General features: G+C 33.7%; 1 protein-coding gene across 4 annotated transcripts in view; it reads left to right on the forward strand.

The window, feature by feature from the left end:
- The window catches only part of HMGN5 (high mobility group nucleosome binding domain 5), an 87,266-nt gene extending 62,396 nt beyond the window's left edge, over window positions 1–24,870 (forward strand). The window contains exons 2-7 of one of the 4 annotated variants that reach the window (XM_007992164.3): window positions 17,127–17,264; window positions 19,033–19,062; window positions 20,093–20,122; window positions 20,368–20,421; window positions 22,570–22,707; window positions 23,691–24,870. In XM_007992164.3, the coding sequence (XP_007990355.3) occupies window positions 17,250–17,264; window positions 19,033–19,062; window positions 20,093–20,122; window positions 20,368–20,421; window positions 22,570–22,707; window positions 23,691–24,290 (867 nt within the window). In that variant the 5' untranslated portion in view covers window positions 17,127–17,249 and the 3' untranslated portion in view covers window positions 24,291–24,870. The remainder of the gene's footprint in view (window positions 1–17,126; window positions 17,265–19,032; window positions 19,063–20,092; window positions 20,123–20,367; window positions 20,422–22,569; window positions 22,708–23,690) is intronic. The other 3 variants (XM_073013550.1, XM_073013551.1, XM_073013552.1) reach the window with 3 other exon arrangements.
- Window positions 24,871–25,208: the final 338 nt, after the last annotated feature.

Genomic DNA, 25,208 nt, shown 5'->3' on the forward strand with positions numbered 1-25,208 from the left:
TTCCTGCTTTGTTCTTCTTTTTGAAATTGCTCTACCTATTCTAGGACCTGTGCATTTTCATAGAGATGCTAGAATATGACTATGTCTATGTCTACAAAAGCTTGAAATTTTAATGAGAATTACATTAAATCTATAGACCAATTTGGAGAGAATTGACATCTTTTATATACTGAGTTTTTCATCCTGTGAGCATGATATGTCTCTCCATTTGTTTATTTTCTTCATCAATAGTTTGTAATTTTAAGCATATAGAACTTGTACATATTTTAAGCATATACCTAAATATTTTATTTTATTTGTAACAATTGTAAATGGTATTGTGCTTTTAATTTTACTTTCCACTTGGTCATAGTTAGTACATAGAAGTGAAATTAACTTTTGTATGTTGATCTTGTATCTTCCAAACTTACTGAACACACTTATTAGTTCTAGAGGTTTTTTATAGACTTCACTGGATTTTCTATGTAAACAATCATATCATCTGCAAATAGGGACAATTTTATTCCTTTCCTTCCAACTGCATACCTTTTATTTCTTTTTTTTGTCTTATTGTGCTGACTAAAACATCCTGCACAGTGTTAAGAAAGAGTGGTGAGAACATACATCTTTCCCAGTCTTAGGGGGAAAGCATCAGTCTTTCACTATTTAATATGATGTTAACAATAGGATTTTTACATGTTCTTTATCAAGTTGAAGTAATTTCTCTCTATTGCTAACTGGCTGAGAGTTTTTATCATCAATATCTGTGGAATTTTGTCAAATGTGCCTTCTGCATATGTTAATATGATCACACGATTTTTCTTCTTTCACCTGTTGATAAATATATGCACCTTCTATGTACCCACAATTAAAAATTAAAAAATTTAAAATGATGGATTACTTTAATTGAGCCAAATGTTCAACCAGTCTTGCATACCTGGAATAAATCACACTTTGTCATTGTATCTAATTTCTTTTATACATTGTTGGATTAGGTTTGCCAACATTTTATCAAAAATTTCTACTTCTAAGTTCTTGATAGATATTGGTCTACAGTTTTCTTATTTTATACTATCTTTGTCTGATTTTGGTAGCAGGGTAATACTGGCCTTGTAAAATTAGGAAATGTTATATCTTTGAATTTTTGGAAGACATCATGTAGAATTTATTTTAATTATGTTTTAAGCGTTTAGTAACAAGGATTATTCATCATGGTTGAGATTTTAGAGTGTGTGATTTTTAGGAAACTGGTCCATTTCTTATAACTTCTAAAATTTATAAGTTTAGTTGTTCATATTCCTCCATTACCCTTTCATTAACTACAAGATCTGTAGTGCTATCTCCTGTTTCATTCCCCATATTGGTTACTTGTGCAATCTGTTTTTGTTTTTGTCAGCCTTCCTAAAAGTTTATCAAGCTTATATATTTTTTTAGAACCAGCTTTTAATTGTATCAATTTTCTCCAATGTTTTTCTATTTTCAACTTCATTGATTTCTCCCTTTCTCTGTATTATTTCATAATCTTTCTGCATGCTTTGTGTTTCTCTTTTTTCTTTTTCTAGCTTGCTGAAGGTATTAGAATATTAATTTGAGACTTGCTTCTTGTTTAATATAATCATTTCATGCTATGAACTTCTCTCTGAGCACTGCTTTAGCTGCATCTCCTATATTTTGATATGTTTATTTTGTTGTTTAGTTTTGCTAGAGACTTTCTCTTTGACTGATGGGCTATATAAATATATTTTGTTTAATTATGAATTTTATGGATATTTTCTTGTTTTGTTTTATTATTGATTTCTAATTTGATTTCATTATTGTCAGAGAACATATCTGTATCATTTCAATTCTTTTATATGTATTGAGATGTCTTATGATGCTGGGTATGGTATATCTTGATGAATGTTCAATGAATGCTTTAAAAATGTGTATTCTGCTGTTTTTATGTGGAGTGTTAAATATATATCAATTAGATCCTGTTGGTTTATTGTATTGTTCAGCTCTTTTATATCTTTGATGACTTTCTATCTAGTAGTTCTATCAGTTGCTATGAAGAATATATGGAAGTCCCCAACTACACAGATCCATACGTATAGTTGGGGACTTGAACATACTCTTTCTCCCTTTGGGTCTATCAGGTTTTGCTTCCTGCATTTGCTTCATTTATTTGTTTTGGGGCTCTATTGTTTAATCCATGCATATTTAGGATCATTATGTCTTCAGGGCGAATTGATCATTTTATCGTTATTTTATCATTTATTACTCTATCTATCTCTAGTAATTTATTTGCCCTGAAGTTGACTTGACTGGATACTAACGTATTAACTCCTACCTTTTTAAAATTAGTATTTACTTGGTATGTCTTTTTCCGTTCTTTTATGTTTAACCTACCCCGTCATTAAATTTGACAAGTGTTTCTTGCAAACAGTGTATCACTGGGTAATATTTGCTTGTTTCCTTCCAGTCTCTGTCTTTTGATTCCAGTATTTAGACTGTTTACATTTAAGGTTATTATTGATATGTTAGAACTTAAGTCTGCCATTTTATTCTTTGTTTTCCATTTGTTTCCTCTGACTCTCATTCCTCTACTTCTCTTTTCGTGCCTTCCTGTTGATTACTTAAACATATTTTAGGATTCCATCTTGAGTTATTTGTAGTGTTTTTGAGTGTATATTTTGTATAGTTTTCATAGAGGTTGCTGTGGGTATTACAATACACATATGTGACTTACCACAGTCTCCTGGTTTCACTATTTTACCACTTTTAGTGTAGTGGGGAAAACATATGTCCATTAAGGTTCCTTTACCTTTCCCACTTTTTAAATACTATTGCCTTTAGCATCAGATAATGCTATTTTTTGTTTCAATCATCAACTATAATTTATCAAACTGATGAGGAAGAAGGGAATTTATTGCACACACTCACGTTTATTTTTTAACAGCTTTAGTAAGAAATCATACAGGCACCATATAATTCATTCACATAAAGTGTAAAATTCAACGTTATTAGTATAACAGGGTTATGCAACATTCGCCCTGTCTTAGTTTATTTTCTGTTGCTATAACAAAATACCTGAGACTGAATACATTATCAAGACAAGAAATTTACTTAGCTCACAGTTCTGGAGGCTGGAAAATTCAAGATCAGGTGGCTGAATCTGGTGAGAGCCTTGTGCTGCTTCACAGTTTAGCAGAAAAGTGGAAGGGGAATTGGGTATGTGTTAAGAGAGAGGAGACAAAGTAGGCTGACCTGTTTTATAACACAATCTGTTTTTGCAGGAACTGATTCAGTTTCATGAGGACTAACCCAGTCTCCTGAGAAAGACGGTAATCCATCTTAATGAACTAATCACCACTTAAAGGCCCCACCTCTCAACATGGTTATACTGGCATTAAATTTCAACATGAGTTATGGCAGGGAGAAAACACATCCAAAACATAGCACACTGCAATTATTTTTAGAATATTTTTCCCTCTAGAAATAAATCCCATATCCATTAGCAGTCACTCTTAATTTCCCCAAATTCTCCCTCCTTGCCAGCCCCAGGCAACCACCAAGATATTTTTTATCTCTATTGATTTGCCTGATCTGGATATTTCACATATATGAAATAAAATCATTTGTAGTCACTTTGTTACTGGGTTATTTCACTTAGTATAATGTTTTTAAGGTAGCATGTATCACTATCTTATTCCTTTCTACTGCTGAAAAATATTCAGTTGTAGTGATTTACTACCTTTTACTTACCCATTTATCCATTGATGGGCATTGGGGTTCTTTCTACTTCGCTATAATGAATAATGCTGATACAAACAACTGTGTATAAGTTTTTATATGCATATAAGTTTTTATTTATATTTGTTATGAATCTAGGAGTGGAATTACTGAGTCATATCAAATATTTTTCCCATTTATAAATTGGTTTGTTTGTTTTTTTCTTATTGAGTTGTAAGAGTTCTTTATATATTCTGGATAAAAGTCCCTTATCGTATATATGACTTGTAAATATTTTCACATTGTATGGGTTGTCTTTTAACTTTACTGATGATACAGCTTGCAGCACAAAATATTTAAATTCGATGAAATCCAATTTATCTGTTTTTCTTTTATTGAGTGTGCTCTTGGTGTCATATTTAAGAAACCATAAGTTAATTCAATGTCATGTAGACTTACTCTTATGTTTTATTGTAAGAGTTTTATTGTTTTCACTCTTACATTTAGGTCTATCATCTATTTTGAGTTGATTTTTTGTGTGTATGATGTGAAGAAGTTCACTCAGTTTCATTTGTTTGTATGCTGATTTTCATTCTTCCAGTGTCATTTGTTTGAAAGACTGTTTTTTGCTGTATGGAATTCCCTTTGAACTTTTGTTGAAAATCAGGTGACCACAAATGTAATTGTGTCTTTGTGGATTCTGAATTCTATTCCATTGATCCACAAGTCTCACCCTATGCCACTGTCTGTCTTAATGATGCTTTGTAATGAGTTTTGAAACTGAGAATTCTGAGTTCTTCAACTTTATTTTTATTTTCCAAGGGTACTTTGACTATTCTGTGTCCCTTTAATTTCCACGTAAATGTAGAGATGTGTTAAATGGCAGATACATTGCGGGAGGGAGTTGGGGAGAATGTGAAGTGACTACTAATGGGCAAGGGATTTTTTTAGTGGGTGGTTTAAATGTTCTAAAATCTATCGTGGTGATGGTTGCACAACTCTGGATATACACAAAAAATATACTGAACTGTACCCTTTAAATGAGTTCAGTGTATGGCATGTAAATTATATCTCAATAAAGTTTATTAATGAATAAGAAATAAATCTAATAATGAAATCTGAAGCTCTCATCACAAATTTAAAATATGTAATTAAAGAAGCCAAATATTGTATCCAAAACATACTGGAACACTCAAGTTCAATATGAAATCAAATGATAGTGTCCAAATTCATCATGAATATCCTAAACCGGCTATAATCAATGTTTGTAACCAAAATTGAGAAATGACAATACAGTACATAGCATGATTTCTAACAGACCAAAATTCAGTATTTAGTCAGCTGCTATGTTTAAATTAGAAACGTTTTGTAATATTCATAACTACTGTTTTCTAGTGTCACTCTTTTTTTTGCTAAATCTAAATGTACTCGTAGTTTCATCATCAATAAATTTGTTCATTTATTGTACTCCTGGAAAACAAACAGGTATTTTTATGCTCATTATAATAAAAATATAATGGAAATTCAATTTACTAAAAACCTAAACCTTTTTATATTTAAAAATTTAATTGAACCATTGAAGTAATTGCTAACAAAAACCTAAAGAAACTATCAAGTTTAAAAGATAGCTTTTTATAATTCTATTTTAAGTATAGGGGTATAGGTGTAGGTTTGTTACATAGGCAAATGTGCGTTATGGGGGTTTGTTGAAGAGATTATTTATGGGTATTAAGACTCATACCCATTAGTTATTTTTCCTGATCCTCTCCCTCCTCTCACCCTCCAACCTCTGATAAGTCCCAGTGTGTGTTGTTCCCCTCTGTGTGTCCATGTATTCTCATCATTTACCTCCCACATATAAGTGAGAACATGTGGTATTTGGTTTTCTGTTCCTGTGTTAGTTTTCTAAGCATACTGGCCTCCAGCTCCATCCATGTCCTTGCAAAGGACATTATTTCATTATTTTTTATGGCTGCATAGTATTCCATGGTGTATATGTACATTTTCTTTATCTCATCTATGATTGATGAACATCTAGGTTGATTCCATATCTTTGCTATTGTGAATAGTGCTGCAATGAACAAATGTTTGCAGGTGTTTTTATAATAGAATGATTTACATTCTTTTGGGTATATACCCAGTAATAGAATTGCTGGGTCGAATGGTACTTATGTCTTTAGTAGGTACCTGAGGAATTGTCACACTGTCTTCCACAATGGTTGAACTAATTTATACTTTCATAAACACTGTATAAGCGTTCATTTTTCTCCACAACCTCACAGCATCTGTTATTTTTTTGATTTCTTCATAATTGTTATTCTGACTGGTGTGACATGGTATCTCATTGTGGTTTTGATTTGCATTTCTCTAATGATTGGTGATGTTGAGCTTTTTAAAATATGATTGTTGGCCGCATGTATTTCTTCTTTTGAGAATTGTCCGTTCAAGTCCTTTGCCCACTTTTTAATGGTGGTGTTTTATTTCTTCTAAATTTATTTAAGTTCCTTCCAGATGCTGGATATTAGACCTTTGTCAGATGCATAGTTTTCAACTTTTTTCCCATTCTGTAGATTTTCTGTCCAGTCTATTGGTAGTTGGGTAGTTTTTTGTTTGTTTGTTGCTGTGCAGAAGCTCTTTAGTTTAATTAAATCCCACTTTTCAATTTTAGCTTTTGTTGGGATTGCTTTTGGTATCTTTGTTGTAAAATCTTTGCCTGTTCCTATTTCAAAGATGTCATTGCCTATGTTGTCTTTTAGGGTTTTTATACTCTTGGTTATTACATTTAAGTCTTTATCCATCTTGAGTTAATTTTTCTGTAGGATGTAAGGAAAGGGTCCAGTTTCAGTATTCTGAGTATCACTAGGAAGTTATCCCAGCACTGTTTATTGAACACGGAATCCTTTCCCTATTGACTGTTCTTGTCAGGTTTGTCAAAGATCAGATATTTTTAAGTGTGTGGTCTTTTTCTGGGTTTTGTATTCTATTCCACTGGTCTATGCCAGTACCATGCTGTTAGGTTATTTAGCCCTGTAGTATAGTTTGAATTTGGGTAGCATGATGCCTCCGGCTTTGTTCTTTTTGCTTAGGATTGCTTTGGCTATTGGGTCTTTTTTGGTTCCATATGAATTTTAAAACAGTTTTGTTCTAGTTCTGTGAAGAATGTGAATTGTAATTTAATGGGAATAGCATTGAATCTCCAAATAGCTTTGGACAGTATGGCCATTTTAACGATATTGATTCTTCCTTTCCATGATCATGGCGTGTTTTTCTATTTGTTTGTGTCATCGCTGATTTCTTTGAACAGTGGTTTGTAGTTCTCCTTGTAAAGATCTTTCACCTCCCTAGTTTGCTGTAGTCCTAGGTATTTTGTCATTTTTGTGGCAACTGTAAATGAAAGTCTATTCATGACAGGTCTTGGCTTGACTGTTGTTGGTGTATAATAACGCTAGTGATTTTTGCATATTGATTTTTCATCCTGAGACTTTGCTGAAGTTGCTTATCAGTTTAAGTAGCTTTTGGCTGAGATGATGGGGTTTTTGAGAGATAGATTCATGTCATCTGCAAACAAGGATAGTTTGACTTCCTCTCTTCCTATTTCAATGCCCTTTATTTCTTTCTCTTGCCTGATTGCCTTGGCCAGAACTTCTAACACTATGTTGAATAGGAGTGGTGAGATGGGGCATCTTTGTCTTGTGCCAGTTTTCAAGGGGAATAATTCCAGCTTTTGTTCATTCAGTGTGATGTGGGCTGTGGGTTTATCATATATGTTTCTTATTCTTTGAGGTAAGTTCCTTCAATACATAGTTTATTGAGAGTTTTTAATATGAAGGGATAAAGGTAAATAATTTTAATTTTTCATATGTCAGTGAAATTATGTGACATACACGTGATGGTATATATGCCATATGTTCGCCAGTCTTGTCTAGTCAACATCTTAAGCAAGGAGGCTAAATTATCCCACAGATCAGCTGGAAGATTCATATTTGCCCTTGTTTGCCTAAAATGGAAGCTGCAAGGTCATATTTTCTATTCATTCTGGATACTCATAAAGTCCTTTTCAATCCCCACACAGTTCCTTTGCAGGAGTTCACCTAACTATACTCAATGCAGTGTTCCACTTCTCTGTAGTCAAGAAAGAAAAACAAAATGTCATCCATTCACCACTGCTTAAGAAAGGCATAGCCTACATGGACAGCAAATGTCCAGTTATATAAAAAACCCACACAGCTGCACTGAGCCCTGGGAACGATGCCAGTATTACTAATAGAGCAATGCTTCTCAATGTGTGGATACACTACCACTGGTGGTCCACAAGAAAATTTGTGGGGACACACTGGCAAATGTTTTAATAGTTACGTATTTGTTTTCCTGTGTATTAAGAAAAATATACTTAGCACACAAAATCTGTGTTCTCAAAAATATTACTTTTTGAGGATGGGTAAAAATTATGGTATTATTATTAATTCCTTTACTTAAAATGCTCATCCATCTCTGTTGTTTGTCTTTGCCTCCTCAGTAAGTCCTTTCCTGACCCAACTTTCAGACTGTGTTAGTTGGTTCTTCCTCTGGTCCCCATACTATGTTTCACATACCTCGTTTATATCACATTTCAGATTACAGTGTAATTTTTATAAGCACGGTTATTTTTATTAGAGTGTGAGCCTCTCAAGAAGTAGAGTCAAATCTTTGTATCCTTAGTGCCTGATACAGAGGTTGGACCCTTGTAGTGCTCAATTAATATTTGTGGAATTAATGCATATGAATTACAACTGTGGTCAGAATAATTACGTTCTACAAGCATTGATCTAGTAGCTATTTCTCAGTTGGAGGCACAATGGCAGGGTATCTCAGGGAGAACTGAAAATTTAAAACCACGAGACAGGAAACCAAGCATAATTAATTCTCTATCAGATTAATTGCATTAGCAAAATTTTATATGATGAGTTTTCTTATAAATAATGGATTTCTGAACTAAGATTCAAAAGCAGAATCACTGAAAAAAATAAAGGTTGAAAGAACTGAAATTTAATTAAGAGAGCAGAGGCTCTGGAATCAAACTGCTCTGAGTTTGAATTCTTACTCAACAATTACTAGCTTTATCATCTGTAAACTTAGGACCAGAGATAATTCATATAAAGCCTAACAAAGTACCTTATACATAGTGGAAGCTGTTATTACTAATTTAAAGCATATATTAGTAATTATGTACAAGTAGTAATTCTGTGACATCTGGCCTAAGGGAAAAATATAAAGAAGTCCAGTTCTCCCCTCTTACTTTGTTACCATTCCTACCCCAACCCTCTCTCATGATAGCATTATGATCATTACCTTCCAGACTTATACCAACTACCGGTCTAAAGCACACCTGGTCTCTCTCTCTCCAAAGTTCCTGGTATAAATCTTCGCTATACAAGGAAATAAATCATTTTCTAATTCACACTTTCCTGGTAGCAAGGAGATAATTGTTTAAATGTAAAAGCTTTTTTCATCTAATTTCTACTGGGTTAGAGTAACTCAGAATGCTGTCAAGCCAGGAAAGTACTTAATTAAGTAGAGAAGGTGACAATGAGTCAGTGTACTTTGTTGGAAAAATTACAGACCAAAAGTTTAAGTAGGAGACCAGATTTCTAGTCTCAACTTTGCTAATAACTTACTTAGAAACTTTAGGTGAGTTGTTTAACTGCTCTATGCTCAACTTCCTTACCTGAAGATGGTAAGTTCTATGCTGCCGAGATACTGGCTTATATTTTCAAAAAATATAAAGCTGTATCCACCACTCCTGAAACCAAAATAAATTCCAGAGGACTGAACAAATATTTAACTATAAAAAGTGAAATGATATACTTTATAAAGAGAAGTGTAAATGGATTTGTTTATACCTTTGGAATAGGGAAATTCTTCTAAAGGAAAACACAACGAGAAGTAACAACGGAAAATGATAAGACTACATAAAAGCTTAAGTCTTCTCTCTAGAAAAAAATACCACTATTAAAAGCTGAAAAAATGAAAGAGAAAATCCAGTAGAAAAAGAAAGGATATGGTCGAAAAATTCACAGACAGGAAATACAAATGGTCATCAAACATATGAAAAGATGATCAGCTTCACCCGTAATTAAAGATATGCAAATCAAAAAACCTATTTCAACCTATTCAATTTTTAAAAACGAATACTTTTTCAGATACTAAATGCTGCTCAAGGTAATCAAAATGAGCATGCTTCTGTGTTGGTCAGAGTGTAAATTGGTGCTGCTCTCCAGTGCCAGTTCTTGCCACCTGTCTCTGAAGTACTTCTTTCCCAATCATTCTCAGAGATGACCCTCTTCCACTATTCCTATTTTCTGATTTGGCGTCCCACAGCCACTTTATAGTCTGGGACACTATGTGCAAATAAGTACTCTTTTCCGTCACACATCATGTCACCTCCTCTGCTTTCTGGAAAGTTCAAAGTTCCTTCAGTATGGCTCTTTTTCTCTCTCCTACTCTTTGGAGTCTCTTCTCTGATAAACAAGTTCCACAAATTCCAAGAACCTAGCCAATGTAATTCTCAAATAGTCAGTAGCAATTGGCTGACTGGAAGAAACGAAGACTTGAGTAAGCTCTTAAAATGTAAACAAAAAATTAATATTCAAGAAATTAATCCTACCACGGTTATTTTAAAGATGAAATTAAGATAACCAAATATAATAGAATGCTACCTTTTATAGACAAAAATTAGCATAAACTCACAAAACAATGTTTCTGTTTTCAAGAGCTATACAAATAATAATATTTTTCAGAGCAAAACCCATCTCACAAACCAAAAAAGCATGAACCATATATTTTATTACCTTTTTTATCTCCAGTGTGGGCCTTATTCAGAAGAAATTAAGTGCTAAATAGTATCCCATCTTACAATAAATTTAGAAGTAAACTACAACATAAAAACAAGTAGGAAACTGAAGGAGTAATTATATTTTCCCTTAAACCTGAATTGATCATGTGTCTGTATATGAAGTAGACTAAACAATATATATTCCAACAAATAAACTATTTAGAGAGCATATTTTTAAAAATATTATCTTATTTCCACTTAGGCAATTTAACCCTGAAACCAAGGGAAGGAGTTCCAAAGATATGCTTAGTTTATTGGAAATAATGAAAATATGTAAATGTGGATTTGTACTATTGTCATTAAAATTTGTGAGAATTGAGCATGTCCATTTGCTTGAATGATTACTCATTTCAATATAAAATATAATTTTTTAAGGTTCTGAGTAGGTGGTAAATGATTGAAGCATGTCAGCTATTGTTTAACAAAGGAAGTGAGCATAGACTGAATTTAAAAAGGATAGAAATAAACAAAAAAGAATGAGTCTTTGAAAAACAAGTAAATAATAGAATGTCACCATGTCCTTAGAAGGTAAGAGCGCACACACACACACATATATGTGTGTGTGTGTATATATATATACACATATATATATATAAAGCCCAAAACAGGAAAAGGAAAAACAAATCCTAGCATAACACAAACTGAAGAAAATCAATTGCTACAGGCATCTAAAAAATCACATTTAACTTTAACTTTTGGTTAAAATGACATCAGTTTACTAAATTGAATATTTTTCTTAATAAAGACGTTGGTTTCTAACACACAACCTATTTGACAGGTCGCCACTATTCTCTCATGAAGGGTGGTTATTTCTAATCAACCCTCACTAGTGAACAGTTGGACTACACCGAAAACTGATCTATTCTTGAAAATAGGCTCTTGTCTCATATAGGCAGCATGGGGCATTTATCAATTCTTGAATTCTTATTTCATTTCTTTTTATAAGAATAAACAGCATTCATGAACTTTCTAAGGAGAAAAAGCCTGAGCATTAAGGCCAATTAAAATAAATAAAGTGAAAATATAATTGCTTTAAACTAAAGATGTCATTTTTTCAATGTGCCACAATAGCCGCACAACTTCAGAAGTGTCACAATCTATGTTTTCATATTTTATAAGCTATGAATTAATATCTGTGCTTCTATAAGATGAGGATGAAGGTTAAATATTCCAAACATATTAAGATTTTAAATGTCTCATATTTCACACAAAAACATAGTACCAATAGTATAAATTAAGTTCAATAGATAGGATTTAGTAAATACCCTAGAATTTTTCTAAGAGAGTAGATATTAGGTGCTCTTACCACAAAACAATAATTTTTTTGTTGTTGAATGTGTTGACTTGCTTGACCGTAGTAATTGTTTCATTATATGTATATCAAAACATCATGTTGTACATCTTAATATATACAATTAATCTTTTAATTTTAAACAATAAATATGTATTATAAATAAATTTAAGGGAAGCAGAAATCTTATAAAGTAAGAAAATTTGAAATTCTTTTCAGTTAAATGATGACACCTACTGGATGTTAGAAATCTTCAAATACCTACTGGATGTTAGAAATCTTCAAATAACTTTTAACCGATAATTAATCTCATCTGCAATTTTATCTGAAAACCTCTCTTCTGGCAAGGGAAAGAAGAAAACATGGGCAAGCATTTGGATGTTCAAGATTAAAAACTCACATTCACTAGACTTACCTTAGACCAAAAAACAAATAAAGGAATAAGGTAAAAAGTAGTTTCTCTCTTCTGAATTTTCTACTTCTTGAGGTATAGAAAACTGACTAGAGAATACAAGTTTAAGATCACAGATGAGTGAGGATCCAATGAATCAGTAAAAAGATATATCCGAAGTAGGTTGACAGTCAGAGTTTCTTCTTGAGTTTTAAGGTCATTGAGATAGAACAGAACTCGTGTTTACCAGATGTATCATTTAATCATTAACATTTCTGTATAAATTGTATAATTGCTGATATCACAACCATAGATAAAATTTATAGTAAAGAAGTGAAAAAAACTGCCTGATTATTTATTTTTATTTATCTATTTTTTTTTTATTTTTTATTTATTTATTTATTTATTTTGAGACTTAGTCTCGCTCTGTCACCCAGGCTGGAGTGCAATGGCGCAGTCTCGGCTCATTGCAACCTCTGTCTCCCAGGTTCAAGTGATTCTTCTGCCTCAGTCTCCCGAGTAGCTGGGATTACAGGCATCCACCACCACGCCCGGCTAATTTTTGTATTTTTGGTAGAGATGGGGTTTCACCCTGTTGGCCATGTTGACCTCGAACTCCTGACCTCAGGTGATCCGCCCACCTCGGCGTCCCAAAGAGCTGGGATTACAGGGTGAGCCACTGCACCAGGCCAACTGCTTAAATTTTAATAGATGATCTTTGGCAAGTCATTTAAGCTCTCTGGACTTGTGCTTATTCCAAGGGTATTGAAACTAGAAAATCTCTATCAGTATCCTCTAAACTTGAATGTCTGAAAGCCTAAAAATAGCATTCTTTTAAATTGTTACTTTAAAAGTTGGTAGAAATTTTACAAATAGAAACATAAAATGCATTATATGCCTTCTACCCCTACAAAGCCGCTCAATTTATTTTTACCACTGGAAAAATAATCTAGCTGTCATATCAATGGCCACTCTTTAATTCAGTATTTTATTAGTCCTGGGTCTGCTGCAAATAAACATAGGGCATAGGAAGATTTGGGTCACCAGAATTATAGTTTTTCCTGAGTCAATCTCAGCTAAGTGGCATCATCAATCCAAATAAATTTTTCATATCAATCTTAAACAAGGCTCAGAAATAAGTGCATTGATGTATTTGGCTCACTGTAGATTTGTATTTATTTTACCCTCTGAAAATACCAACAAAAATATCTAAAACACTGTGTTTTAATAATATGCTAGAAGTCTTGCATTATTTGCTGACAACAGTAAATAGTTTTCCAATTTTTTATTTTATTAAAATACAACGGAATAATAATGGTGTTGCATGAGATCAAAATTAGAGATATTTTAACAGAGAAAATAAAATTTTTCTTACTAGTCAATCAGTATTTTTGAGACCCCTTTGCATGCAAAGTAGTGTATCTAGAATGCTTTTAATTAATCATATATATATATAATTTTAAACTATGAATATACAGAATATTTGAAGACCTGTTTTATCTTGGCTGTCTAGCATTTCTTTTCTCATAAATACATAATATTTTCTTTTGGATTCTCTGTCTCAAAGTATTTTAATGTTAATGTCTTTAATCTGTAGATTTTCATATCTTCCTGTGTCATTTTCAACTGGTTACTAAATGGACATGTTACAGTTCCTGTAAATTTTGGGAGCGGTAGTAGGCATGCTTAGTAGCCGGGTAAAATAAGGGAATTCTGGCAATCAATTTTCCTAGTCATTAATAAAAAGAGAAACAAGCCAACGTAATTTTAGAAAAGAATAGTCCAGTAAAAAGTCTCACTTTGACAATTACACAAAAATAACCTTTTTACTCTGCAATAATTTATCAATTTTAGAAAAATATATTGTAAAAGTAGTAAATTCTACAGAACGTATGTAGAGTGTGATATGCTGAGTAAATATTTAGGCAAAAGGAAATAAATATATACAAGTTTGACCCAATTTGAAGAAGTTTGATGGAGTGGTTGGGAAAAAAAGGAAAAATCAAGCTTGCTTGTGTCATATGAGTGGTACAATCTAAATTGCATAGTATAACAGGAGGGAAGAATTTCTTAGGGCTAAAATGTGAAGAAGGCTTTTGTCAAAGAGGTGATATTTGGATTGGGTCTAAACAGTTTCGTAAACATTTGATAGGTGAAGATATATGGGGCTCAAGTCAGAGGTAATAATACTGCAAAGGCAAAGCGCCTGAACAGGTTTGCTAATGTAAAGGACCGCTCTGGTTAATGGTTAGAAGGAAGAACATGAGGAGATGGGGGATTGGGGTCAAGAAACAGAAGGATGTTTCACACTTAGAAGATGTTCTTTTGCATGCATGACTATTTTTTCAGTTTAATAAGATATAAATCACAGTTGCAACACGTTAGCCTTCAAGAAGGAAAACCCAGCCAAAAAAAAAAAAAAAAATTGCTGACAAATTTAAGAGGAGTTTTAGAGCTCACTGATCTGCACATTTTGCTTTTCTTCAAATCTCTAAGCTTTACCTTCCAAGGCTCCTCAAGATAATTTGTTTCAACCCACTTGGACTAGGCACTATGTTCCCTGAACAAGTACAAACTTTTCCTGCCTCTGCATTTGCTATAATGTAACAGTCTACCGAACTGTTCACAGGCAAGCCAAATTCCACTTCCTCAATCAAACCCTTTGCCAAATTACCTTAGTCCTAAAAGATCCTTCCCTCCTGTTTTATTATTGAATTTAGATTGCACCATTCAGATAATACAATCAGCTTTGATTTGTAAATAGGTATGCATCTGTTTGCTCAATCCTACAAAATTATAAAATTCCTTAAAGACAGAAGCTGTGTAATGCAACTTTGCGTGCTACAGGGTTTCGCATTTTCATAAGCTAGTCTACAAAAACAAAATCCGACTCACAAAATAATGCTAAATAAGAATTTGTTGAAGGGATGCATTCCACGGCTGACAAATTTTCATTCCCTTCATTTTTCTCCTTATCCTTATGAGGCAATCCTTATATTAAAATCAATTTTTATGCTTATCTTCTAACTGTTGGAGAATAAAATGATTGAAACATATCTAGGTTCACCCAGGAATACTTTTATCATAAGGGCAAAATGTGACATCAGGAACGTCTAGGGATTATCCCAATAACTATGGACCAAGGAAGCAATTTAAATGTCTTTCTGATTTACTTACTTGAATTAGAATGCAGTATGAAGTTGGGGGAAGGAAACTGAGCAGCAGTCACGCAGGCTTATTCTACCTGATCTATTTAATTCCACACTATCAGTGCTGGGGAAGAATGGGCAATAATAATAATAATAATAATAATAATAATAATAATATAAAAATATAACAAAATAAAAATAATATAATAAAACAATAGTAAATATAATTATAATGGTTATTCTGTTAGGCTGTATTTTTGCTTGAAGGGATGGTTTGGCACTCGGTAGCAGATATAGTGTTTATCTCTTAAACTAATTTTTCCAAATTTTTTAACCTACATGAACACAAATGAATTCTTCCTAAAGTAACTGTTCAAAAGGTTAACTTTCTTTTTTGATTAACCCTCCAGGATAAGGATTTGCGTTGTTGTTTGGGAGCACTTTTATACACAACCACATCAAGGCGCCTCTGAGAAAGGGCGGTGGGGAATTAGATCCTCTATTTTAATCATATTTATTCCAAAGTAATTTATTCATCAATCTCCACCTCAACCCTGAAACCTTTAGGTCTCAGAAACTGACACTGAAAGGCACCTATAAGCCTCTCTTACAGTCGAAAGTCACCTAAATATGGCTGGGATTAGAGTGACGCTGTGGAGACATTCTCCTTTGGCAAAAATTTTAAAGGGCCGCCTAGAAACTCAGTAATGAAGATACTTAATATTTTTAGACAATCTTTTTAAATATCAAAATTCTTGCAAAAAAGTCCATGATTTTAAGTCTTTTCAAAAATTTAAATAAAGACAGGATCCTACCCTACACTTGCGTGACTCACCTCACTCGCCTCATCCTAGTCTCCTGGGTTTTTGTCACAAGCTTAAATTTTGTGCCTGAGGTGAGTACCTCAATCGCCTTATGCTAGTCTAGGTTCTGAGTCCTAAATACTTTCGTGGATAGCACCTTCTTGAGTCCTTTCACTAAATGCAACCTTCAGATTAAAAATCTATTCTCAGGGCTTTTCCTTTGGATAGACCTCTGCTATTACACATTTCCCTCGGAGTCCCACTGAATTCTTCGTATACCCGCTCCAAGTGGGATAACGGTATAGCTCCCAGTTTTGTCGCTACTCTCCACCTGCGGAAAACACGCCATTTTGGCACCCTCTCCTTGCCAGCACCACAGTTCTGCTTTGGGGTGATGTTCCCACACCAGAGAAACATCTCCACTCTTTTGCACTTTCTGAATGAATGTTCCTGTCGGTTCAACACCATCCCGCCCAAGGTGGCAGGGAAAGACCGGAGCCCAGACTCAACTGGTCTTAAAAGCACTTTCCCCGCTAGGAATAGGGAAGGGTGGCGGGTTTGGAGACTGTGAAGAAAGCAACTGTTGTGGCTTTCGTCTGTCATTATAACATAAAAGAAAAAAAAAAAAAAAAAATGATCAAGGCAGCTCTGGCTTTCCTGCCGTTCTTATTCCTGATCGCTTAGCCCTTGCTAAGTTCGCGTGCTCCTCCACTACACCAGCGGTTGGAGCCGACAGGGAACGAGGGCTTCGGGCAAGTTCGCGGGCCACACCCCTCAAAGCCGGCTGCCTCTCTTTATTGGCCTGAGAGCCTGTCACTCCAATGTGGCTCCCACTCCGGTTAACCATTCACGTAGTTTGGTTGCGTCTTGGCGTGTTTAATGTTGCCAATAACGAGGGATTTTTTTTTTTTTTTTTTTTTTTTTTTTTTAGAGGAGAGTACAGGTCGTGCTGCAATTAGTTCATTGAAAACTCATTTGCTCTTGGAGCAGTCAGGCAGTGACTGCCTTCGGCTTTTTTTCTGCTGACTAAGATCTCCTATAGAGAGCTACAACAATGCCCAAAAGAAAGGTAAGTGAGATGGAAAGACAGACGGGGAATTAGCTGCTGAGTTACCTATTTCCTAATAGGAAGAATTTATTTATTTGTTTGTTTGGGTTTTTTTTTTTTTTTTTTTTAAAGCTTTTTGGCTTCTTCCATTTTGTGATGTAATGAAACGGAAAGGGGGAGAAGGGCAAAGAGCAGTCGGTGTAAGATTTAGGATGGTGTTGCATGCAACTGGTAGTTCACTTTTGGAGTGTTTTGTTTAAGGGGAGAATCTCTTGAAAGGTGTCTCCATGCTGAATTACAAACAGCCATAGCGCTGTGCTGTCGCTTCCTACCCCAACCCCCTTCCTCCGCTTACCCTATTGGAGAATACTTCTCCCAACCACACTTCAGTATCCTCCTCTGCCACCGGCTTTTCTTGGGGAACCGTCCCGTCTGGGGAACGAAAGCCATGGCTTTCTCCTGTATTTGCCTTTGTTCTTCCCGTTTTCTTTTTTCTTTTTTTTTTTTCTTCCCTCCTCCTCCACTTCTTGTCAGGCCAGATGGCTATGCAATGGTAATCCTGTGCCATTAGGCGGCGCAGACTTCAAACTGTCCTAGAGAACAGAGATTCACCGCTGTAATTAAAAACTTCAGGGGTGAGAAAGCTGGACCTTCCCTAGCTCTTTAGCTAAAGATGGGAAGATTATAAGGAAACAGCGTCGGATAAACTTGCCGATGTTGGGGTAGCATGAATTTGTTGACTTTAGTAATGCAGAATTGATCTGAGCCTTTCGAGCTCCACAGGTCTTCTGCAAACCCTCACTTCACAATTCCTGGTTCCTTTCAGACAGGAAACAAGTTCACGCTCGGCGTTTTTTTTGGTTGTTGTTTGGTTTGGTTTGGTTTTTTCTTAGTCTCCTAGAAGTGAAATCGAACGCTGTTTCATTGCTTGGTAAAACCGTAAAACACTGTGCTAACTTAAGACATTATGATTGTTTCTGGATTATTCCTATAAACAAGTCCACCTTCCTTATTCCTAAAACATAGAAATAATACTGAAATTCCCCCGTGCTCTGTGATTGTATGAATCGTGCAATAGCTTGATAATTCTCAGGCTAAAGGGCTGCTCAGATATGGAAAGCAACTGTTTCTAATCACCATCCCCCCTTCCTGAGATTCCCGCCACTGTGCTTTTCTATACTTGTGCAGTAGGTCTTTCTGTTTTGCAGAGCTGACAGCAACCTTAAAGCAGGTAGTGGCGGGAAGTTTTTAAATCGGCGGTCAATGTCTTAGAATAAAGCATTGACTTTGTAGCAAAGAGGTCTACCCCACAAAACACTGTGGTGGCTGTAATTCTTGCATGCAAAACTTGGAAAGAATAGTCCAGAGTCAGTGGAGAGGTTAAGATAGGTACAATTGCATGGCAAACATAAGGCAAGAAAGGGAAATTGCATGAAGCTCCGCCTTCATTTGACCCACCCCCACATTTTTGGCTTTTACATTATCTAAAGCAGGTGGATTTCAAAATTACAAAGGTTTACTTTCAGGAGATGCAATTTACACAAAAGGATGAAATTAACTATCAATTGTGTTAAAGTATGTCTTGTGCATGCAGTTGCATCTTGGCGCACATTAGTAAAACAGCAGTATGTAGCGTGGTTCCTAAGAAACAACACGTGTCTACTTGAGCAGGAACCCAGGAGAAAGTAATAAGCAATTATATTGAAATTTGTAATCCGCAGGCAGTGTTTTCTGATTTATGTGTTTCTATCAATGACCTTATTTCTGTGTGGTTTTCTCCTCTGTGTAGGCTGCAGGTCAAGGTGATATGAGGCAGGAGGTGAGTTTCTTTAGTCTTAGCATCTATTAGGAAAAAACCACTCGTTTTATAAACTTGACACACATAAGCAGCTAAAAAATAGATGCTGGTTGGTATATTTGTACAATATGAGTACCAATATGGTATGCCAGTGAGCTCTCTCAAAAATATATATCTGAATTTCGGAAGAGAGGACTTTTTTTACATTGCCATTCATAATAAAAGAAAAGGCTTTTGCACTTTTTTTTAATAGAAATGATGTTAAGGAAATATTCTTGACCATAGAGATGTGCTAATATTTTATTTGGGTGTTTTGTGAGTTAGACTATCATTTTGGTGTGTGTACTTTACAGGCTTACATGTTGCTTATTTTAGAAAGTTGAGGCTCTAAATGTTCACATATGTGAAACATTTCTTAACGTACTATATAGTCTTTGTTATTGTATTCAATGTATATTGTTCTAACTCTTAGAGTATGCCATCTTCTATATGTCCTACAAAGCGAGAATCATTGTTGTGCAACAATTATATTAAAGAAACCTCTCAGTTTACCTTTATGGCCTTATTAATGTTTTGGTCAATGCATATTATTAATTTTAATCTAATTAATGCACAATAAAAATATACTGAGTGTGAAAAAATATATATATAGTAAGTATTAAAAACTGCAAGCTTCTTGGAATTTAAGACCTTATTGTGCTTGTTCAGATGTAGCGAGAACTTCTTCCTTTTAAGCAAAATAATTGCTTTGTCATTTGGCAAGAAAAGGCTATATTTTCATTTCTAAATGTGCTCCTTGTTACTAGCTACTGTGTTAATTTAGCCTAGCCACTTAAGCATAATTTGGGACTTTTTCTTTAGTATATAAAGTGTTCAGAGGAAGGAAAAATCAAAACTTGTATTTCTCTTGTATTTTCTAACAAAATTCACAATTGCTTCTTTAATGACAATATTTATGTATTGTTACACCAAATATTTTGACCTCAATAAAAGTAATTCTAGCTTTTTGTATCCATAATTCACTTAACAGATTTTTGTTTTTAACTTATAGCCAAAGAGAAGATCTGCCAGATTGTCTGCTGTAAGTAATCTTTTCAAAAAGCAGCCCATGTATTATGAAATGTCATTTTAAAATTTAGGGAATCCTAAAAAATTCAATACACGATTTATTTTTGAAGTTTTAAGAAAAATTTTCACACCAAGGAAATGTGTTTTTTTTTTTTTTTCTAATGCTCATTTATTTTAAGTCAGAGGTTGGATTTCATTTTTAACGTTCTTTCTTCAAATGTGATTTTTTTCCTTTTCTTTTCCCACAACTTGATGCAGATGCTTGTGCCCTTTACACCAGAGGTAATGCCCAAAAGAACATCAAGTTCAAGGGTAAATATTCAACTTAGAATATTGAAATAAATTTGCTTTTTTTAAAAAAAAAAATAATTTTTGAAATGGCATACAGCTGATCATTTTACTTTGCTTATATTTTGTTCTGTTAGTAATATATTATATTCTTTCATATGATACATGTACACTCCTTGGGTGGGGAATATTTGCTCGTGTTTTGTGATTGTCCACAGTGTTTTGACATTTTCATTGGGTAGAGACAAAACAATTTCAGTTGGATAGGCCCATTAAATGTACATGCCTTTGCTATCATATAGTGACAATACTGTTTCCCTGGGAAAACAAAAGGTGAAAACAGTAGTAACCCCAAAGTTGTGCTTTGTAATAAAAGTAGTAACTAACATTTGATAATATTTTACAGTTGGCAAAGTATATATAAGATTATATATAATTATTTACATAATATATATGTGAGATGTATTTGCATATGTTAATTTCAAATGGACACAATTGATTTTGTATAGACTTATATACTCTGGTATTGTGGCTAAAGGCACGTAGAAATAGATACAATCTCAATATTTAGTTTACTGTTAATTGCTTAATACATAAGAATATTGGTTGAATTCCTGAAATCATAAAAGGTTAAAGCTATGAGAAACATTAGAGAGCATCTAATCCTATCACTTTGTAGTTGAAGAAAGTATAAACTGTCATCATGCTCATAAATGAAATCCTTTGTTAAAAAATATTGCTAAACTTAGGGCAATTGAAGTTTTAGTAATAATTGATATATTTAATGGTGACAAAAGAAAGTGTTTTTTCTGCATTTTACTTTTCAAGTCCACTATTATGTCAGGTTAAATATTCAACTTTTAAGTTTTTAAAACAGTAAATACAGCGTTTTCTTTTAAAAAGAAAAGTAAGTCCAGACGTGGTGGCTTACGCCTGTCATCTGAGTACTTTGGAAGGTCGAGGTAGGCAGATTGCTTGAACACAGGAGTTTGAGACCAGCCTGGGCAACATAGTGAATCACCGTCACCACAGAAAATACAAAAGTTAGCCGGGCATGCCTGTAGTCCCAGCAGCTTGGGAGGCTGTTGTGGGAGGATTGCTTGAGCCTGGGAGGAGGAGGATGCATTGAGCAGAGGTTGCCTCACTCCAGCCTGGGCGACAGAGGGAGTCCCTGTCTCAAAAAAAAGAGAAAAGAAGAAAAGAAAGAAAAGGAAAGGAAAGGAAAGGAACGGGAGGGGAGGGGAGAGGAGGGGAGGGGAGGAAAAAAAGAAAAGAAAAGAAAAGAAAAGGGCTAGACTAAAACATATACTATGTAACCATAGACTTTACCCTCCTTGGCTGTTTCTCATGTGTTAAAAGAGTAATAACTTATATCTATATTATAAGTTACAGTTTCTAAAGCTTTTTTCCCATGTGTTTTCTCATTTTCTCCTTATAACATCCCTGTGAGGTGGGTGGTATTAGTCTCTTTTTATATTTGAAAATAACAGCCTCAAAGATGCTTATGCCTTTGCTCAAGATCACATCACGTAAGTGGCAGATCTAGAATTCAAACACAGGTTTTCTGGCCCCTCAATCCAGTGATCTTTCTATTACATACACGGGTAGGCAAAAAATTTTCTTGATAAAGTCGTCATGAATCAGGGCATTCCAAACTTGTAGATACAAAGATTGAAACACTTACATCACCGTAAGGTCTTTTAAAACTGTATCTAAATTGATGTTCTCACTAACAGCATTTCTCTTAATTATTACCAATGGAGACTTAACCATCAACAAAACCCTGTTCCTTATTCATTAGACTTGACAAAAATAAACTGACCCTCTCTGGTCAGAAGGAATTAATTGATCAGTCTAACTTGATGCCAGCAGTTTGTCCTTGGCAGCAACTAGTCAGCATTCTAACTGGTTGCCTCTCATCTATATCACTCAACTTAAAGTTTATTTTATTTGTATCAAGGGAACATTGTGCATTTTTAATGCTGTTTTAGGCTTACAATGAAACTTACAATGAAGGTATTATATGGTAATTTTATTGATATCAGGTTTATATGTGATACTTTAAAACATTTGCATAAATTATTACAATAGCTGGTAAAATAATTGTGACCATTTAATCAACACAGCAGTTAAACTGTACATTTACTTTTATTGTTTTATATTGCTTGGCAGAAAATGAAGACAAAAAGTGATATGATGGAAGAAAACATAGATAAAAGTGCCCAAGCAGTTGCTGAAACCAAGCAAGAAGCAGTTCTTGAAGAAGACTACAATGAAAATGCTAAAAATGGAGAAGCCAAAATTACAGAGGTATCTTCTAATGTTAACAGTTTTATCTATTTGAAAGTTTAACAATGGGTACAACTGAAAGAAATCCTATTTGCCTTTTAGTTTACAAGTTGGAAAAAATTAAGTGAGCCGTGGTTCAATAGTATAATGGTATCTAAGGGGAAAATAAAATTAACTTAAAATATGAGAATTTAGATTGACCAGTAGTGCGAGCAGTGGCTTAGCATTGCTGCTACTAGAACAATGCCAATGATGATGACTTAGTACTAACATAACCACCTTCTCATTAAATACAGGCCAATCTTTATTCATTTTATCAGCACACAGGCTATTTGTAAATCCCTTTTCCAGAATTTATGATTCTTTTATTTCCTTTGTAGATGGCAAAGCAAATCATTATATAAATGTTTTTAACCTTATTTTGCATATTTAATGCATACAGCATTTTTAGGTATTGTAATAAAACACTGAAAATGGGATGTAGTCACCAAATCTATAAAACAAACATATGCAAATATGGAAAATCTTTTGTAAGTTATCTTATAATATCTGGTATAGTACTTTTCAAGTAATTTTTACATTAAAAAAATATCATTATTATAGAAACAAAATATGTTATTTTTCCAAGGACTATATTTTGTTTACATGCATAGTCCTCATTAAGAATTGCTGATATAGAATAAATACAAGTCATCCTTTAAGTATTTACTTTGTGCTTCATATTTGAAATGAAAATTATTTATAAGTGTTTCTGTGTTTATTGTTTCAAATATCTATTTGTAGATATTTCTGTGGACATATTTTAGTTAATCGCATTTCTTAGAATGTTTTCTCATAATGTGATATTTAGCAGGCTTCTTTCACAGGAAAATTACTTTCTTTAAAAGAAGTATTAGTCTTTCTGTGAAATAGATGTAATCCAGTGTAAATATTTAGGGGAAATGGTTCTAAATTTACTAACAGAATCTTGTTGGTTTTTTTTTTTTTTTCCACCATGCATACAGGCATCAGCTTCTGAAAAAGAAATTGTGGAAGTAAAAGAAGAAAATATTGAAGATGCCACAGAAAAGAGAGGAGAAAAGAAAGAAGCAGTGGCAGCAGAAGTAAAAAATGAAAAAGAAGATCAGAAAGAAGATGAAGAAGATAAAAACAAAGAAGAGAAAGGGGAAGCTGGAAAAGAAGACAAGGATGAAAAAGGGAAAGAAGATGGAAAAGAGGATAAAAATGGAAATGAGAAAGGAAAAGATGGAAAAGAGGAAGATGCAAAAGAGAAGGAAGATGGAAAAAAAGGTGAAGACGGAAAAGGAAATGGAGAAGATGGAAAAGAGAAAGGAGAAGGTGAAAAAGAGGAAGAAGATAGAAAAGAAACAGGAGATGGAAAAACAAATGAAGATGGAAAAGAGAAAGGAGATGAAAAGGAGGAGAAAGATGTAAAAGTCAAAGAAGATGAAAAAGAGAGAGAAGACGGAAAAGAAGATGAAGGTGGAAATGAGGAAGAAGCTGGAATAGAGAAAGAAGATGAAGAAGAAGAAGAAGAAGGAAAAGAGAAAGACGAGATCAAAGAAGAAGATGGAAAAATAGAGGAGCCGCAGAGTATTGTTTAAAACTGCCCTATATAGTTTCATAATTTGGTAACATGTACCTTCATGTTGTAAAGTTAATAGAGATAAATATTTTTATCAAAAATTTTATAAACACAGTCTTTCTTTAGCATTGATTTAATTTCAGAACATCTTCATATTGATTTTTAGCCATAAAGTTTCTAACATGAAACATTTATCTATAAATTTTGTGATTATAGTAGTGGAATATATAGAAAAAATATGCTTTCAACTTTGCGAGTGAATTTCGTGTTGTGTAAGTTATGTGTCAAATCTTTGAATTTTAATTTTACTCTTTTATATATGTGATAATTTCATAAAGTGAGGGATCCCAAAAAAAGAGTTGCATCCAACGTTCTTGTTCTCTAGGATGCTTTTATAAAGAAGGTGAACTATTTTCATGTAATGCTAAGAGTTAAACTTATCTTTCCCAAATATAACTTTATTATTAGCTTGGGAAAAATGAAATTGTATTTGCATTTTTAAAATAAATACATATGTTTATTTCAGAAGGGCAGTTTTGATTATATGTGAATGCACAAATTTTACTGGATTTATCTTAATAAAAAGACTCTGACGATGATTGTGTTTTGTTATATCTTCAAAAATGTAGCTAGTGAAATATTATGCTTAATTTTTTTCTATTGTGGTTTTCATGAAAATATTTAAATGTTCACTGACATAAAATTAATATAACATAAAATTCACCATTTTAATTATAATAAAAATAATAAAGTATGTAATTCAATGTTTGTCAGTATATTCACAATGTTGTGTCCACTGTTTAATTCCAGAGCATTTTTATCACCCAAATCAGAAACAAAGCACCAATTAGCAGTCTCTCCCCATTTTCCCCCAACTTATCCCCCACCTTCCATCCCTTGGCAACCGCTAATCTGCCTTCTGTCTCTATGGATTTGT

This window comes from Chlorocebus sabaeus, chromosome X (assembly GCF_047675955.1).
Source record: "Chlorocebus sabaeus isolate Y175 chromosome X, mChlSab1.0.hap1, whole genome shotgun sequence".
In the NCBI taxonomy this organism is placed as follows: domain Eukaryota; kingdom Metazoa; phylum Chordata; class Mammalia; order Primates; family Cercopithecidae; genus Chlorocebus; species Chlorocebus sabaeus.